Source organism: Vespa crabro, chromosome 3, assembly GCF_910589235.1.
Source record: "Vespa crabro chromosome 3, iyVesCrab1.2, whole genome shotgun sequence".
Classification (NCBI taxonomy): domain Eukaryota; kingdom Metazoa; phylum Arthropoda; class Insecta; order Hymenoptera; family Vespidae; genus Vespa; species Vespa crabro.
In genome coordinates this window covers 6,347,662-6,367,188 of record NC_060957.1, presented here as the reverse complement: position 1 = coordinate 6,367,188, position 19,527 = coordinate 6,347,662, and the positions used below count along the sequence as shown (strand labels likewise).

At 37.0% G+C, this 19,527-nt stretch overlaps 1 protein-coding gene across 7 annotated transcripts in view; it reads left to right on the top strand.

Moving 5' to 3' along the window:
• Positions 1 to 19,527, top strand: part of LOC124423046 (teneurin-a) — a 483,434-nt gene that overhangs the window by 164,941 nt on the left and 298,966 nt on the right. For all 7 annotated transcript variants that reach the window (XM_046960318.1, XM_046960315.1, XM_046960317.1 and 4 more), the window contains exons 5-6: positions 13,165 to 13,368; positions 13,938 to 14,150. In XM_046960318.1, the coding sequence (XP_046816274.1) occupies positions 13,165 to 13,368; positions 13,938 to 14,150 (417 nt within the window). The remainder of the gene's footprint in view (positions 1 to 13,164; positions 13,369 to 13,937; positions 14,151 to 19,527) is intronic.

Below are 19,527 nucleotides of genomic sequence, written 5' to 3'. Positions count from 1 at the left end.
TATTTGAAAATTAGAATGAAAATTTTTTTAAATGTATTAAATTTGGCTAAATTTACGAGATAAAATGCGTTGAGTTACGTAGAGTTCCTGCGGGATAATTTTGTTGGACGTAATAGCGATTCTAAAACACCGGATGATATTCCTAAAGGGTGGAATGCAAATGAGCGAGGTTTAGATGAAAGGGGTGCGAGAGTTAGGCCTACATAACACCGTAAGTACCGCTAGAGACACGATGCTAGGCGGCAAGCTCGTTCCTAGCAAGCGAGAGAGCTGCCTATGTCGCACACCGGCCACCACCGCAACATGGTCCAGTGCAGTATGCCAGTACATATGTACCTCTGCGCATCGCCTATAAATTTCACTACAAATCCCAACCCCCATATCCGAGCCCTTTCTTAATGTCTCCTGGTACGCGTTCAAGCGTTCGTTCTATTTCTACGCTCTAAGATGTCGTCGTTCTTAGAAATGAAAGAGAATTTCTCTTCTTACTTTCTAAATATAATATATATTTTAGATACATAAAAAGAAGAAATTTGAGTTATGAGGAAAAAGAAAATTTCATCTTCGACATTTCTTTATGACAAGTAAAGTTTTTAAATCGTCAAGTTTCCCTTTATTGCCCAACAAATTTCTTTTTTTTTTGTTCTCATCGTCTCGATTACATCGTTGATTAGTTTTCGTACAGAGATCAGTAATTTTTATGGAACGTCGGATGATCATAGAGGAGTCTGTTGGGTATCCTTCCTACATCCCTTGCACTCACCTTCATAAATATCACTTTCGTTTTACGCAGATATAGCTTTTCATCGAGAAAATAAACACCCGGGAGGTATGGTTACCCTAACGATAGAGGGTAAAGTCTTGGCCCTTGATCCGCTTGAAATGATGTTTCTCTAGACTCGTTATTGCTGGCTTGTAATTAAGCCAACGTTCCTTCTTTTTGACGAATCAAAACACGCCACGCCTCAGTACACATCCTTCGATATTTTCCGAAGCTAAGTAAACACTTTACGTCGTCATCATCGTCGTCGTCGTCGTCGTCGTCGTCGTCGTCGTCGTTGTCGTTGTCGTCGTCGTCGTCTTCCTTCTCTGAGTTTAATAATCTCGATAATGGAGCATGGCTGTCGTCGTTTCGCGAATTTGTCAAGACGATAATAGAGAACTCGTGTCGATATACCTACCTAGCACTTACACGATTACTTGTGTATCTATTGTCTACGTCGAAATAACATTTTTCCTACAAAATGACCAACCCGATAAATTAGCAAAGTTTTCAAGGCATCGCTACGAAAGAACGGGGTACGTTTATATATACCCATCTACTGCCGTGTTCTGAAATTAAATTCATCCTAGAGGTGACCGTAATTGCGAAAGAGCACCGAGGTCTCTCGTAGAAACCCCCAAGAGAAGAGAAGAGAAGAGGAGAGGAGAAAAGAGAAAAGAAGAGAAGAAAGTGGAAAGTTTTAGCGGATCGGTGGTGGCTCGTCGTCTACTTCGACGTTGTTGCCAACATTACTGCTGTTGATGTTGTTGTCCTTCTCGTGGATGAGATCCCAACGCAAGTGTTGCCATAAGAAAGTAAAAGAAAAAGGAAAAAAAAATGGTGTGAGAGAGAGAGAGAGATAGATAGATAGATAGATAGATAGATAGAGAGAGAGGGAGAGAGAGAGAGAGAGAGAGAGAGAAAGAAAAAGGTAGAGGAAAATAGGGAAGCAAGCCGATAGGGGTTTCTCATTATTTTAAGTGACTTCGGAAGTGGTAGAGCATCGCGTATATGCACACCATATATCACCACTTGCCACTCAGCCCTGCAGTATCGTATAATCGAGTTGTCAGGCAAACTACCCCTTACGGAGAATGGGTCCACTACTATCGTTGTGTCGTCGCCGCAGACGCCACCGACGCCATAGTACTTGCCTAATGCACGCATTATTACGTTAGGCGCATTTAAAACTCCTCCCCTATTAGCAGTTCGCCGTCGTCTGTCGTCTGGATCGATTGTGAGCCACCTACGACCTTCTCTCTGCCTATACCTTATACCTATATACTTACTTACCTATGGGTACCATCTCTATGTATGTATTTCTACGTACTATCGTCGAGATACCGGTGTTGCACAGGTGTAACTTAGTTTCACCGGTTAGGTGGATTTAACGTTGGGAATGTAATTAAACGAATACGTTGGATATACGTAACTATATATACGTATAGAGATAGAGAGTCTCAGAAAGCTGCTGGCCACCAATACGCTCGCATACTCTAAAGTATCCTCGTACGGGTAACTATCGCTCGCTTAAACTTTCATACCAACCCTCTATATTAAAACCGAGAATCGTTGGATTAAGTTTGATCAGGATAAATGATTAGAAATCTTTACAAAATCATACAAATAGAACATTCCTATTATATTATAATAATCATATATTGAAATAAGGAATGTCTATCTAAGCTAATTTCAATCTAGAACACGAGAAAAATTAATCTTTCTTATTCATCGTACGTGCTCCACTGTAGGATTAAAAGTTCCAATTACTGGACGATATGCGGTCGTTAGAAATAATTAAGAATGCTAACGAGCTTATCTAATGAAATTCTTAATTAGCACCGTATCGTTTTTTCCTTTCCCCTATAATTATTTATCTTCTCTTCTTCGTTTTTCTCCCGGTCAAAATATTAATGAGAGAACGCTAACTTTCAGAGATCGTCGAAGGATCGAACTTTTGGGGGTTTTTAATATTAACGAATTGATTATATTGTTGTAATTCTCTTCATATCGGAATAATAACGGTACCAGCCGCACATCCATATTCGTTTTGCGGAATAAGAAGCGAGCCTATCTAACGTAACTCGTGCGCGAGCTCTCATTTAATAATGCAAAGAGAGAGAATACCCCTAGTCTCGAAACTGCGTGTGTAAGTCGTGATTAATATTTCAGATGTCGAGTGGGGGAGGTTGGTTGGCGAGTAAGAAAGGGGTGGGTAGGAGAAGGGGCTAGTAAAAGTAGGAGGGTGAGAAGAGTGGCGGCGAAAAGGTATGGGTACCTCGAGAAGCAAGTTACACGAAAGGACTACTGACCATTGCGAAACCTTGCTCAGCCGCCGAGCTTTCGTTGTGTCCGGTTCTCCTTGTTAATTATTCGCAAAGGAAATTAATGTGCTCCTTGTAATAATTTACGTCGGGACCGACGAACGAACGAACGCGCCCACGTAAACGGAATTATTCACGCTTCGTGATTCCCGGAAGTTCGGCAACGATTTTCACGCGACGTTATGAGAGAGAGAGAGAGAGAGAGAGAGAGAGAGAGAGAGAGAGAGAATATTTGTAAATATCCATAAAGAAAAACTATATATTCTTTGTTTAAATTAAAATCGAAAATATCTCTTAATGAGGAGGAAGATGATGATGATTTTTCTGTTTTTTCTTTTTTTAATTTTATTTTCAAACGAGACTTAAAAATATAGAGAAGTTCGTTCATTTCGAACGTGTTAATTACACGTACCTACGGAAATGCGGGTCGGATTATCTAAAACGAAACGTTGGAAAAGTCATTAACGAAACTTTCGACTTAACGATTTTTACTTTTCCTTCTTCTCTACTCGCTCGAATTTCGACTCTTCGTCATCGAAATTTGCGACTCGACTGGCCCGGTTAGAAATTTTTAATACGACTTTCCAAATAGTAGCACCGATTTTCAATGATCCAGCTTTCTTCTCTTTCTATTTTCTATTATTCGTCAGCTATAATTTTACCAAACGGGAAAATTCTCTTCTCACGATTTATTTTGAACTATTCTTTATAAAAAAATTCAAGGATCATCCGAAAATATTGTCCTCATTCACGAAGCAAACTTTATGAAACAGATTCAATTGCGTGTAAATTTCTTCTTCCTTCTATATTTGCAACATAATGGATTTACCGAGATCGTCACTTAACTGTCCGCATCTTGCTTATCGCGGCGATGTTTTAGCACGAACGATAACCCGTTGAAATATGTTACGAGCTCGCCATTTCCGGAAGTGTTACAGTAACGGGGTCTTAGATCTTCTAATCTATTTGACATATTACTCGCTACAGTCAAGCGATTGTTTTCATAGAATACTTAAATCACAAACTACATTGTTGTGCCGTTCTCGTTTAATTTGTATCGCGATTTATTTTTTTCTTTCTTTTTTTTTCTTCTTATATTTCTTTTTTTTTTGGTAAAAAAAAATGAAACTCATTTCAAAACCTTCGATAACAGCAATTAAAAAAAAAAAAAAAAGAAATATCTCGAGAATAAATATATATTAAAAAGCGTTGGCTGCATATGTTTTTCATATACCCCTTAGGAAAATAATTTACAGTACACATGCACCGAATAAATCATCGTCGATTCGTCGTTTTCCACGAAAAAGAAACGACGACTGATTGGCTTTTCATTAGCAACAAACGCTATGATTGAAGTCGTCTAATCTTCCACCTCTGTCGACTCATATTTCATGTATTTTTGTTCGTCGCTGGGAAGATCGATTTATCCACACGTCGGTGAAAAACGATACGTACTTCCTCTCGTCTCGCTTTTATATAAATCGTGATAACGAATCGCCTCGAAATAATTAAACAGTTCGACGAGCTTAATCGTTTCGTTCGTACGAGTTTATACGATTTAATGCCTGAAGAATTTCTCGTTCGATGGAACGAATATCGTCCAATGACTTGCAAAACAAAAGGCACGAGAGAAAGATACGATATTGTTAATGTCTAAAGAAGGGTATTAACAATAAAATCGTCAAATCTTTCAGCTTTGAATGAAATTTGTTAGATGCGACGACACTTTTTCACACCTGGAATATGATATTGGTTAAATATAATACATTGAAATATACTTTATAGTTTTAAATATTATAAAAAAAAGCATGTCTCGTAAAATATACAGTGGATACTTTTGCCTATAGATTAGTATCGAATCGATAGATATTTATAGTGTCAAACTCGTTAAAAAATTTTTCTTTGTAAAATAAAACTCTATTTTCGATCTATCTATAATATATTCGGTCTATATATAAAAAAAAGTTTGAATAAAATATCAAGTGTAAATGATATTAATTTAAAAACATCGGAAGGGCGTTAAAAAAAATGTCACGAAAGCGTTAGTTGTTAACGATTCATGAGACCGCTACGTCGGCTACGAGAGAAGAACCAATTAAAAAGTATTAACACATGAAAAAGTGCTAACGAAAACACGGGGACGCGAGTACGAGTAATGCAATTAACATTGTCATGTTAATGAGAAAGAGAGAAAGAATGCACGAACGACAGGGTGGCTTTCGAACGACGACAACGACGACGACGATGATGGACGCTCGAAAAAAAAATCATTAACAAAACCACCGAGCTTACGTCGTTTTTCATCCTGATCGAGATTGTTAAAGTGGGAAAAAATTGCGAACAATTTGTTCCCGTTTTTTTTCTTTTTTTTTTAACTGTTTATATATACTTTCTCTTATTATGATGGAAACAAATCATATAACGAGATTGATTTTTCAAAAAAAAAAATTTGATAGCAAACAAAAGAGAAGATATATATATATATATAATACATAGATTCAAAATTATTTTTGATTTATTTTATTTATACGGGGCATTATTTTGAAGTGCATTCCAACTTCCAACCTCAAAGGAAAATTCATTTTGATTTTTTTTTTCCCGATATAAAATTCATATATTTACACCATCATATTAACCTTTCCTCGAAGTATATACATACATAGACTTGATACCTATCTGCCTATTCACGAGGAGGGTAGCAATTACGCGATCATTTTGTGATACTTCGTGTCTCCTCCCCATAAAGCAAATCGCAATAACGTTTCCTTAAACCCTCTTGGGGCTCAAAATGGTAATCTCTCGGCTTCTTCTTATCCCTTCAGGCTTTCTACCTCCGATAGCGATGTTGTGTTGTGTCAGTAGCAGCAGCTGCGCTTCCGATCCGACGTTTTAATTTGCCTTGCTATTATCCACCCTCTATCAAGAAAGACATCATACTGGAAACAATTTATTTATCTAGTTTTCGTAATAAATATCTTCAAGAAAAATATATTATATCGTATAAAAATAAGAAACAATTGCATTTTTCTAAGCGAACAAATAGAACAAATATCGTTGCAAATTCGATACAGTAACAATGTAAATCGCAATTAAATTCTGTTGAAAATTCATGCATTTCCGTAAGAATATACGAAATATACCGAGTGAACATGCACGGTCTACAGCACGGCATACTTCTTATTATTACTTTCGAAAGTGCATAGAATATTAAGTTTGAAACATTGTAAACGGAATACGTGAGCTTTGAATATCTCGATTCTGTTTAGAGAATCCTCTTTCAAAAATTCTCTTTTTTATTAGTTTAGATTTTCTTTTGCGAAATTTCGTTCTTCAAATCAGTTTCCTTTTTTTCTTTTTTTTTGTCGATGCATTTTCGTCAAACATTGAATGGAACATTGAAAAAAGAAAAAAATGAAAATAAAAAAATAAAGAAAGAAAAGAAAACAAATCTGAGTATTGCTCACACGTACCATACACGTTTATTAAGACAAACAAACAAAAATAACTAAACAAAATGTCCAGACAATTCGAGCAAAAGCTAGTAACGGGAAAGTTACTTGCTTTATCGTTTTTTCCCAGTTCGATTCTCTCTGTGCATGAGGGCGAGCGTAAAATCTCGCAAATATTTGGCTATGCGCGTGGATGGATTAAATTTTTTCTCCGCGCTTACGAACTTCATAAAATAAAAAAAAGGAAAAAGGGAAAGAAAAAAAACGAGAGAGTTACATTGCGTTTGTCGTATACCCTCTCTCTCTTTTACTCTCTCTCACTCTTTCACTCTCTCTCTCTCCCTCTCTCTCTCTCTCACTCTCTCTTTCTCTCTCTTTTTCTATTCGTCGCGTACGATTTTTTTAATCCACTTTTCGCGTACACGTTCGTTAAGGTATCGATTCGCGTGTAACGATTACGCGAGAAAATAAGCGGATAGTTGTATAGGTAGGGCTAGTAGAATTTGTTTTATTTCAAATGAACAATTTTCCATCCTTCCGTCATAGTCAGAGGGATAATAAAAATAAACGTTACGTATAAATTAATTTCTCTTAATAAATACAAAAACGAATAATATCTAATTTAAGATATAATATTTCTTGTTAAGTCATAACAATAAGTATATCTAATATTTTAAGAGCATTCAGAATCATTATTAGGTGACTCGTTTTCTCAAAGTTACACACACGATATTATAGGCTTGTTTTATCAAAGAACTCGGTAGTCATTTAAGAGGTGGAAGAAGAGAGGGATGTAATGCTCGTGAAGGAAAGACAGAGAGCAAGAGAGAGAGAGAGAGAGAGAGAGAGAGAGAGAAGTTAAAGAGTAGAAAGAGAAAAGAAGAGAAGAGAGACGGTCGCGCTTTCAACGGGAAGCCACTTTGCACCTGTTGAAGGTATAACTTCTTGAAGATTTCCCCTCTCTCTCTCTCTCTCTCTCTCTCTTTTTCTTTCTCTTCTTCTCTTGTTCTTTCCAAGTATCTCGTCGGAGCACTCAAGGCCACCGTACACTCTTTGCTCTCTTAAAGTTATCAGAAATGTGTCATCGAATATCTCCTACGCATTTTAGCCTGGACGACGTATCGGAAATTGCTTTTCAAACGCGGACGACACTCAGCGGCACGCCACGCAGTCAGTCTCTCTTTTGTTCCTCGTGCGTGTGACACATGTTAGAAAAATGCAAACGCACCCTTCCGACGTCTTCCGCTTCTCTCTCTCTCTCTTTCTCTCTTTCTCTCTCTATCTGTCTATCTCTGTCTATTTCTCTCTCTCTCTCTCTCTTTCTTTCTCTCTATTTCTGTCTCTGTCTCTCTCTTTCTCTCTGTTCTTTTCTGTTTGGCAACACATGTCTCCGATTTCTGCCAAACTGATTTTTGACATCTATAGGAAATCACTCTTTGTTGCATTAAAATAATTTTCAATGAAAAGAAATTGTTTTTTAATATGATAAGAAATATAAAACGATTAATATCTCTTGGAAGACTGGTACATCATAAAAATTCGAAAATATTCGCGAATTAAAAAAATGACATTTGGATCTAAAATAGTTGTTAAAAAAGCAACGAAGTTGTTTTGTAATTAGTGATACGATCGATAAAATGAACGAACGAACGAACGAACGAACGAGATTGTTGAAAGTGCAAAACAATTAGTATCGATCGAATAATAAATATTCCATAATATGATTTCAAAGAATTTATATATTTAGAAATGATATTTAGCTTTATTTTTGAATTTTAATTAACAAACGTATATCTCATTCATATTCTCGTTGAACATTTGGCGAGGAACGACATAATATTCTCGTGTACTTCGCCGTCGAAGTTAGGAGATAAATAAATACGTATGCTAATTTTATTGGAGTTTTTTCCCCTTCTCGCCTTGACGATTTGAACGACATATTAAATACGAATTTCGATTATACAGAATTGCGAAATCCGTTGGTCCGACGAATTCGTTTCTATGGATATGTGCTCCTCTGCCCCAACACGCGGACCATAGTCGTGGCTTTGAGGGGCGCGGAGTTCATATTGATTTAGGCATCGAAGAACGCGACATTCCAAATTCCAGGGATATTGGAAATATTTAAATTTCTTTAATGCATACTTGTCGTAAAAAATCGTAGGAACCATAAAAACAAGGATTGCCTTTTCCTTTATATTTTTTTATCCTTTTGTATCAAAATGGAATTTTCTTTTTTTTTTTTTTTTTTTAATAAATAGAAACCTCCTAGCTTCATTATTATACACAATATATGTATACGTACGTATACCAATATAAAATGGATAACGATTAAATCGATTTATTCGTTGGATATATCGATATTATTATTGCCTCTTTTAAATACGATTCTTTAAAAGGTTCGCACTACCAAAGTGTGTTAACCGTGAATACATTTTCACTTGATTATTCTTCGAACGAAATTCCACGTTTCTTTCCATGATGTATTTTTACAACGTTTGTGGAATGGAAATTAGATGAATCGAAGCACGATTGCCCATTCTGCATACTGCTCGTTAAAACAGGAAAAATACGATTACAATAACATATCGTGAGTTTTCTCTTGTCCGAAGGGAAAACTCGGTATAGTGTCGACTTTCTTCAAATGCTCGTGTCGTAGTTAAATCACCGTACGCGGCTTACGATCATTGCGTGGATCTTTTCGAAAGGCCCGAACGCGGTAAATTCCGTCTTGCTGCGTTGGAATAATCTCAAAGTATTACGGAATATCAAAAGGTTATACCTAGCTTATGTAATAGGTGTAAACGCTTACAAATTACAAATTGCCACGCGATCTCTCTTATCTCGTATCTCTTCACATGTTCACGAACGTTTAAAATCGATTAACTTTTTCTTTTATGGATGAAGAAAATGATCGGTAATATAATTTATTAAAGATCACACGACTTTATTGTCTTTTATATTAATATTTATAGAAAAAATATTTTTATTTATATTTACAACAATAATATAAATTGAAGTGTTATTGCAAGAAAAGCGACGATATAATTCCGCACGAAAAGTTACCCCATCTAGAAATCACTATCGGGCGACGTTCATGAAATATAATATATCAAATAAAAAAATATTCCCCGAAGGAAACTAACACCGTGCGTCGTTCGTCTGTCGTCCATCGAATCATGCCGAGAAGTAGATTTCTCGTCTAGAAAATTTGTCTCTACTTGTAATCGAAAACGTTCGCGAGGTTTCTTCCCTCGAATAAACGTCGCATAGTGGAAGCATTGGAAAGGGCCGGAGGCGAACTCTTCCGCAAGTTTCGGACCAACATCGTTGAGGACGAAGAGGACGACGAAGAGGACAACGAGAACGAAGCGCATTCGATGGCCGAGCCGCTTTGGTTTCGTTGCTATGGTAACCATCCCCTACAAACAAAATGCGTCCTACACAGAACGTGCGGCCGTTTCACTCTCCCTCTCTACAACCTCTGCCTTTTCCTCCGCTTCCTCTTTAACTCTCGTCTCCCTCGAATCCGGCTAGCCAGCATGCGTTTAGCCCAACTACGGAAACGAAACGTCGTTGCCGTCGTTGTCGTTGTTGGCCCCGAAGAAACAGAACAGGACTTGCTACTGGACGAGAAGACAAGACGTTGTAAATTGTCTCGTGATGTTTTCTATCTTTCTTCCTCTCTGTTTCACCATTCACTAGCTTTTACTACTACTATTACTTATGTTTCAATGGTAAAGATAAATCGTTTGGTTGTGCTAACTCGCACGAGGAACGAAAGCGTCGAAAGCAACGGCGACGTAGTCGAGCACGCGATCGACCGCTGTGATTAACTCTCTTTCACTCTGTTTCTCTATTTCTCTCTCTCTCTCTCTCTCTCTCTCTCTCCTCTCGTTTCTGTCTCACTCTGGCACTCTTCGATTAAAGATAACCATTGACTGTTCATTCGGCTCGGCCCACTGCTAATCCAACGATCGATTATTCTCTTATCACTAGCCACATGACGAATGGTTCGACGACATCATCGAATTTCCGAGTATTCCTGCTTTCGAATATTCGCGATAAACTTGAATGATATTTCGTTTGTTCATCATCTATGATGTGGACGTTGTATATTATGATATTATTTTTTTACTTTTTCTTATAAATACAATTGAAAAATTTTTGCCAATCTAAGTTCTTATCAATTTGTTCAAATAATATAAATATTGTATATCTTTATAGTTCCTGTAAATATATTTATAACTTTAAGATAATCATAGAATGGAAAGAAGGAAGAGAAAAAAGTATAGATCTTTTTAAATTCAAATCCATATGGATTAGAAAATTCAATAGAGGAAGGTAAAACGATGGAAGAGTGAGAGGAAAAGAATCTATGGGGCAGGAAAAGAAGGTTGAGAAGAGGGAGACTTTAGAGAGCAAGAAAAAGAGAGAGAAAGAGAGAGAGAGAGAGAGAGAGAGAGAGAAAGAGAGACAGACAGACAGATGAAGGAGGATGAGGAAGAGGAAGAGGAGTCAGTCGGAGGAGGGTGACGGAGAGAGAAGAGGGCATAACACAATTACATGTGGGGTTGATGCTGGTGCTCTTGCTCTCAGCAACGAGAGAGCATACCGTGGCTCATCGTAAGGGGAAAGAGAGTAGTGGGGGTTTGGGAGGAGAACGTAGGGCGGCCCCAACGGTGGTGGGTGCCAAGATTGAATATGAAAGTTTAATGCGAGCAATATCAGCGCCACTGGCCCGGCTCTCGGCTACTCACTCTCAGACGTCTCGACTATCAAGGCTGCACATCTTGCCTTTCTCTCTCTCTCTCTCTCTCACTCTCTCTCTCTCTCTCTCTCTCTCTTCCTTTTTCTCTCTCTCATATAACCGCTTCTCCTTTTACGATGATCTTTGATCTTTTACCGTGTTAAAACTAAAAGTAGCAGAGAAGAAACGCCATCGATTTCTTCGATTATTGGTGGTGAGATGAAATTGACTTACATACATACGCGCGCTAGCACGCGTCCGCCCACAAATATATATACACGGACATATATGATATTCACTTAATAATACAATAATAATAATAGAAGAGATTTTGAAAATATATTGTATATTAAGTAATATAAAAATCTTGTAAAATTTTTTTCTTTTTCCCCGAAGTGAAATGAATTTTTTTCTTTTTTCTTGGTGTTCTTAACTTGAAACTTAGAACTCGTGTTCGATGGTATTCGTAGCACAACGTGATCGATTATAATCGTTGTCGTTTGGACAAAGTATAAGAGAAAAGAAAAGACAAAAATGCGAGGACCGATCGTCGATTATCGTCCGTACGCGAAGAAGGCAGAAAAGAGAAAGAGAGAGAGAGGGTGAGAGAGAGAGAGAGAGAGAGAGAGAGAGAGAAGAAGGAGAAAGGATAATAATCAATTAAAAAGTTAGTACTGCACGAGGATATTTCGCTTGTGGATGAATTTCACGGGCTTGCTAAGGCGTTTAGTGACTATGCCTTCGGCTATTTGTAAAACTTTCCTCATTAATTACCGACTACGTTCGATCCTCCTTCCCGACCATCCCTCATCTCCTTCTTCTTCTTTCTTCTGGTGCATCGATGTCCTTCAGAAAGAAAGAGAGAGAGAGAGAGAGAGGGAGAGAAAATGTATCTGTTTCTTAGCGTATTCTCTCTTACCCCTTTTGTCCCCACGCATCGAGGTAGAAACTTTAATAGAGGATTAAAGAAAAGGCAAGCCTTCTTGCAAACGACAATTAGCTACCAATTAACAGAACAAACATCACGCCCCTTGCACGCTGAGTCACATTTTCGATAAGGTCGAAAATCGTTTATCGTCGTGGTATTATTTTCTCTTCGATTTTTACTTCCTTCTAAAGAGGATTATCTTCGAAGGTGTTAGAAAAGAGGGAGAAAGTCGAGCTATCGTACTTTCCTTAAAGAATGCTGATCCATAACTCAAGAATACTGCGTGAGTTTCGCTTAAGCAAATACAGCTTGGGTCAAACGGCGAGAAAATAGACACCAGAAGCATCTCCAAAGAGGATTTTCACAAGGATTTCGTAAAAGACTGCTCGGGAGACAATAAAATAAGATGACGAGACGGTCGCTAAATATGACAGCTCTCTTTTATTATCTCCATATAACTTTCGTATACATATATATATATATATATATAATTTATTATATTAGGGGGACCAGAAAGTAATATCGCTTTCTTAAATTAAATTCAAACGAATAAATTTTTAACAAGTTTTTATTTTTAATCACAATCAAATATCGACATGCGCAGAAACGACATTACTTTCCGGCCCCCCTAATATATATAATATATATATATAATTTCGGATGAGCTCGATTTTAAATCTTTCTTGAATTAAAAAATTACGAGAGGACAGTTCAACTTGGTATTTTTTTAAATATTTTTTTTATTTTAGATAATATTTTGATTATGATCTAAAAAAGTATGACTGAAAATAATATACAATAGATGATTTATTATAGTCTTAAAATATACGAGAAAAACAATTTTTATGCATCCCATATAATTAAAAGTTGAACACAAAGTAAACTAATGTAATTATAAAATCGATTAAATGACAAACGATAAAGTTTCGACGTTCAACGATATGTTTTAGGTGCCGGTGATCGTTCTTATCGCACTGGCTCGGACACGGAGGGTGCCGCAACGACGGACAACCCTACGACGCCGTTTCCAACGCCACCACCAACGTTGACGCCAAATCATCGACAAGCCTCCCCGTTTCCTCTCGAAAGCACCAACTCTCGGCGGCATCATTACAACGGGAGCGTATCCTCGGACAGATCTCGCAATGGAAACGGTAGGGATTTAATTAGATTCAACGCGAATGCACGCGAAACGATAATTATGAGATCAGTATAACTTATTTCGCTGACTTTTATTAACATATTTAACACATTCGCCGGATTATGTTAATCGAGATATCTAAATAATGACTTTGTATAATTTAGAATCATCTATTTGAATGCGAAAAATATAATTTGGAAATTTAACAAAAATTCGGATTAATTAACAAAGTTGATAAAATTGCATAAATAGTAAAACAAAACAAAACCAAAATATATACACGATGAACTTGATACTTGCATATAATTAAATAATAACAATTCAACATATAATTTTAACAATTATGATTTATCAAAACATACGAGAAATTTTTACATTATTTCATTATGTGATAGTGAAAACTAAATGTCAATTTTCATACCGTCGATTTTTACAAAACTTTTTTACCAAAAACCTTATCATCATGAAACTATTCGAAATCGATCTCAATAGCCTATACCAAAGGCAATGGCCGTCGAGAATTCGAAACGTTTCGAGGTTAAGAAGCGATAGCGTCTGATCGAGAATCTTGGTATCGTGCAGGTGAAACGGTATATGCGGCACCAAGCAAAAAGACGAATACCGCTGGAGGAGGAGGAGGAGGAGGAGGAGGAGGAGGAGGAGGAGGTGGTGGTACCTTAGGTCGAAGAACACGCCGAGGTCACGCAAGCGCCTTGAGTAGTAGCTCAACTGCGAGCGACCGTTCAGAGACCGTCGTCTTTCCCGATGAGCATTCGCGTATACACCTTGGCAATGGTGAGCCAACCAATAATTAATTAATCCATGATAAATTTTTTTTTAATTCAATTGATCGTATTCATTGCATGTATCGATCTCATCACTGGATCATGAATTTCATACATGTTAGGTATCGTCTTATTTTTAATTTCCATCGCTTCATCCAATAATTCATGACGTATCGTTGTTTACAATTTATTTTTCATATTCATCAAGTTAAAAAAATTATATATCGTTGTACATCGACGACAATAATGCTAAGAATGATTTAATATATAGTTCGATCGAGATCATTGAGAGAGAGAGAGGGAGAGAGAATGCGAGGGTGGAGGGTGAAAGAGAAAGAGAAATACAGGTCAGTTCAAGGAATCGCAACGTAAAACTTGGCGCGATAAGTTAACGATCCGTGCCTCAAACGCGATTACGGTGCTAACGTTATTATCGACTGGTATCGAGCCCCTGGCCGAAGTTAAATCGGGTTTCGCGTAAACGTGTTTCTCGTTAAAGGCTTAATATTAATAGTCTTCCGTGTAGCGAAACGTAAAGATCCAATCGACTTTGGAATCTTTGATGTGTAGTACTTCGATACTATTTACGAAGACAAAGAAGAAAGAAAATGAAGAGATCCTTATTAGAAAGATAAAATAATAATTAATAATGAACAATATATTTACAATTTCGTAATAAGAATGAGAAAATATAATAAAGAATACAGTAGATATATTGAAACAAAAAAAAAATATATATATATATCCTATCTATACAAAAAATATATATATATATATATATATCCTTTTTAAATATTTTTTGAATTAGAAACTTAGAAGATTCAGCTTTCTTAGAAATTTAAGGAGAACTCAATGAACATAGGAAATTCCAAGAAACTTTATGACTCGAATCTTGAACTCTAGAAATAGACTAGGAGTTGCTTTCTAGGTCCACTAACACAATGCGTTAATCGACGAACTACCACCACATACGTTGGCTCATTAAATAACTAAGGGACTTTCCGTTTCGAAGTTGGCTCCGTTGTTGTTTCAGGCAAGTCACCGGTGCTCACTAGTAACTAACGGTAGCCGAGCTCTTTGCTTACGAGGAGAGGAAGAGAGAAAGAGAGAAAGAGAGAGAGAGAGAGAGAGAGAGAGAGAAAGAGAGAGAAAGAGAATTGGAACGGGTAGAAAGGAACAAAGTGAGAGAGAAAGAGCGTCTCTGTGCGTATGTGTAGAGAGAGAGAGAAAGAGAGAAAGAGAGAGAAAGAGAGAGAGAGAGAAAGAGAAAGAGAGAGAGAGAGAGGGAGAGAGAGTTTCGAGGAGAAGTAACCGAGTTAGCAGTTAGCAGCGAGAGAACTGGCTAGTTAGAGCATAGCTCACTAGCCAAGTTAACGTGGCTCTGTAGACTATATTGTTTTGGAATGCCAGGAGGATTTAGGCCTAGCCACCTTGGTGTTCACAACTGACTCACACCAATATCTCTCGTATATGTGTAAAACAGTTTTAGCAGTAAAGCTTGCTACTGAAACGTCTATGTTGTATTTGTATGTGTATGAGATATAGAGAGATGAGAAAGTAGCTTTGCGGCTTTGAACCCACTGTCGAGTAGTGACCACCACGGCAATGGCCACCTGCACTTCACCCCTCATCCTTCCTCTTTCCCCACTTACTTCACTCAGCCACCTACTACCTAGCTTAACTTTTAAACGAAATTTCGCGGGCATCTCGTTTCGGAGGATGGCCCTTCCTCTAAAGAGAGAGAGAGAGAGAGAGAGAGAGAGAGAGAAAGAGAGAGAGAGAGAGAGAGAGAGAGAGAAAATTTTGTCTAGCTTCAACGTTGTTTTCGATGTTACGAAACTCTTTCAAGGCAATTAAAATGACGAAGAACATATCGAACGTTTATATTATTGTTATTATCTACTTATTTATTATCGGCATTATAAAAAGTTATGTCAGATTTAACTATAATGGCAATAAAATTTCTCGCCACGTTTCGAATACGTGTGATACTTTCAGAAAGCGAGGATCGACAGCGAGCATCGAAGTTTCGGACATTGATGTATCAGTAACATGGGAACCAGCGATGTTACCGTGGATCTTACAACGGGTATCGCATACGTGGAAACGTTGTTACAACGGTTGACACGAGTGACGGCGCCGCATGCCAATAAATTCGCCGCTTTTACTTCGAACTCTCAACGGCGTCGTAACGCGTATGTTATGCCCCTGGAAAGGGAGCTCGATCGAATTCGTGTATTATAAACGCGTGTTTACTAAATACCGTTACAGTGGTATTATGCGTTAGCAAACGTTTCTTCTCGATCGGATTCAAATTTTTATAAGATAAAATCCGTATAATATTATGTTTACCTATTATGTTCAAAAATTCAAAAAAAAAAGAAAGAAATATGAACAGAAATATCCGAAAAAAATAATTTTATTATTTAAAATATCAATTAACGCGTTACAAACATTTTCCAAAATGATACATGTTTAAACAAATTTAGAAAATAAAAATAAACGGAATAATACAGAATATAATACACTTATAGCTCACGTCCGACTATTTTAAGGATACTCTACTAAAATATTAGAACCACATAATAAGATGTTGTTATAAGTTTTTCCGTCGTGATTACTGGTATATCGTAAGCAGTAATTCGAGTCTGAATCTCCAATGGGGTATATTGCTCGAAGGAATGTCCCTGCGGTCTAATGGAGGCATGTCGCGGCATCTATTAGCAAATGGCTCCCAACGGTCAGGGCTTACCCACGTTAACCCCTTGCACACCGCCAACAGAAAGACGATTGATATTACATTAGACCGTCGGAGTCTAATGTAGGCCAGTCGAGTAGCACGTTATTGAATTGCCGAGCGAGCTGGTGCGCGCGCACGCACACACACTCACGCACATGGTCTGACTCTCTCACCAGAAACTCGGCACAGTTGCGGTAATTTGTCACCGTAAATCTGTTCAGCCTGTAACGTATAGCTGAGTAATACGTGTGGACGTGAACCGCGTGTATTACGTGCCACTAACTTGAACTACCACTACTGCTACTGTTATTAAGCCGTGTTAAAAAAAAATTTGTTTAGTATATACAATGAATGTCTCGAGAATTTATAAAAATAAAATAAAGTTCAGTTTTCTTTAGAAATTATGAAGAAATATGTATATATGATTTAGTTAAACCGACCAGGATTACCGATAACGTTGCTTTTTAATATACAATGAAATTTTTTTAATGGCAAAAATAGTTTTTTCCTTTTTTTCCTTTTGATATATTATGTGAAGAGTCCTATTCAGTTTTTTTACGTTATTATAAAGTCACGTTAGTTAATCGGTTTCTTAGACTATTTCTTTTACGATCCTGGCAAAAGATTTTCAACTTCGTTCTTCTTTCGAGCGACGACGAATCTCATTTTCTTGGGGTAAGAGTTAGCGAACGAGGAAGAAGAAGGAGAAGAAGAAGAAGAAGAAGAAGAAGAAGAAAACTCGGTTATCAATTTTGAACAAGGCGAAACGTTTTAACCGGCCAGCGTATTCGACGAAAATGTTGAGAAGCAAGCGTGGAATGGGATGTGCCTGGATTAGTGCCAGGCTCGATCCAAGTAGGAATAATTTTAAGTACCACTCGGAAACTATGCCAATAGTCCGTGTTCGCCATTATCGTTACTGGTGTTCCTTATTCCGGTTTCTCTATTCTAACAGAGAATCTATGAAGATTTTATTGCTCTATAGAAATTCTTCTTCCCTCTTACAGACTCCACTGACATACTTTTGAAAAGTCAAACGATTAGACTCTATGGATATTGTTTCTTTTTTATTTTCCTTCTTCATCTAATTGTTGCTTAGTGGTTACATCTAACGATGAAAGTCCAGTTATAGAAAGAAAAGAGAGAGAGAGAGAGAGAGAGAGAGAGAGAGAGAGAGAGGAAGGGAGGGAGGTAGAGAAGAGAAGGCATGAAAATGGCGGACTATCACATGAAATAATTCGTATTTACATGAATATGTATTCCCCGACGTGGAGGAGGCGTTAGAGCATCAAATCGAATTAACGGGACGATCCGCTAACCGCATCAAGTCACTGTCGGCCACCTTGCACTCCCTTGCAATGTCTGACTAACCCTTCCTACCAACTACTACAACCATCACCATCTCCATTGCTACCACCACCCATCGATGAAGGTGGTATCACCCGTTTGAATCAAATGTCAGTGATGTGCCGCAACGTACGATCCGTAATTGGCTTCCACGGTTCTCTCCTACCTACCTATCCTACCTATGTACCTTCCTTCCTATCTACCTTTCTACCCGTCGTCTCCATGCTTCTTGATGTTTCTGATTAAATTTTGCGAAACGAATCTCTCCACGATCCGTGTTTCGACACACTTCGACTTTTGCACCAACGTAAATTTAACGATACACATCACGTCCTTTAACGTCCTTTATATTCATTCGACCACAAGATTATTAAGATTAGAAATTTGCATTATAAATCATAATAGAAATTCTCTCGATCAGTTATTAAATAGTTATTATATATACGAAAAGACGATATTTCATGTCTTTGAACATCATTTCTACAATGAGAATTAGGTTGTAATTGTCGGTAGGATGTAATTTAGCAGAACTCAATGATCTATCGGCGTTCTAACGCGAATAATACACCCTTCGCGCTTAATGAGAAATTTATATAGTTCGATTGTATACACATAACAGGAATATGACGATATAATGCTTAATTGATACTTCGCGTACAGATTGACGAAGCTTTCAACTGCAATAGAATCTCATTACCTCGTTTCCACGTAATTCAATATCGGTTATATACCAATCTATAGAATATTATACATGAACTATGATGCCTGATATTAACGATTATACGATATATATCAGTATCATATTTAAAAATAATTAAAACGACTTTATCATCACCCATTCAACTTTTCTATATATTTACATTTTATTGTATTATCAAAATAAAGAAACTAATGTTATCTTGGAGAACTCATATACACGGCATGTTCATTTAAATATTTTCAACTCGAAAAAGTAAAGAAAATCATATAAAAAAGTGGATATATTATTGATATTACCATATCATCTAATAACAATTAAAAAATTAAAGAAGTTTTATTTTCATCCTTCACATTTTGAAAGTGACGAAATTGACAAAAATTTTTATTTTATTAGATCTATAAACAAGATTTTTCTTCTTTCTCGTAAAATAAAAATCTGTAAAGGAAAATATAGGTTTTCGTTAAAAAAGCAAAGAGAAAAAAAGAAAAGTTAACCTTCAAATAACTTCAAAACTGTCCAACAAGTAAAAAATACACTGTTTTTTTATACTTCCCTCTTGAAACTGTGAAACTTTTGTTTTCATCATTTTTCCCGATTTGA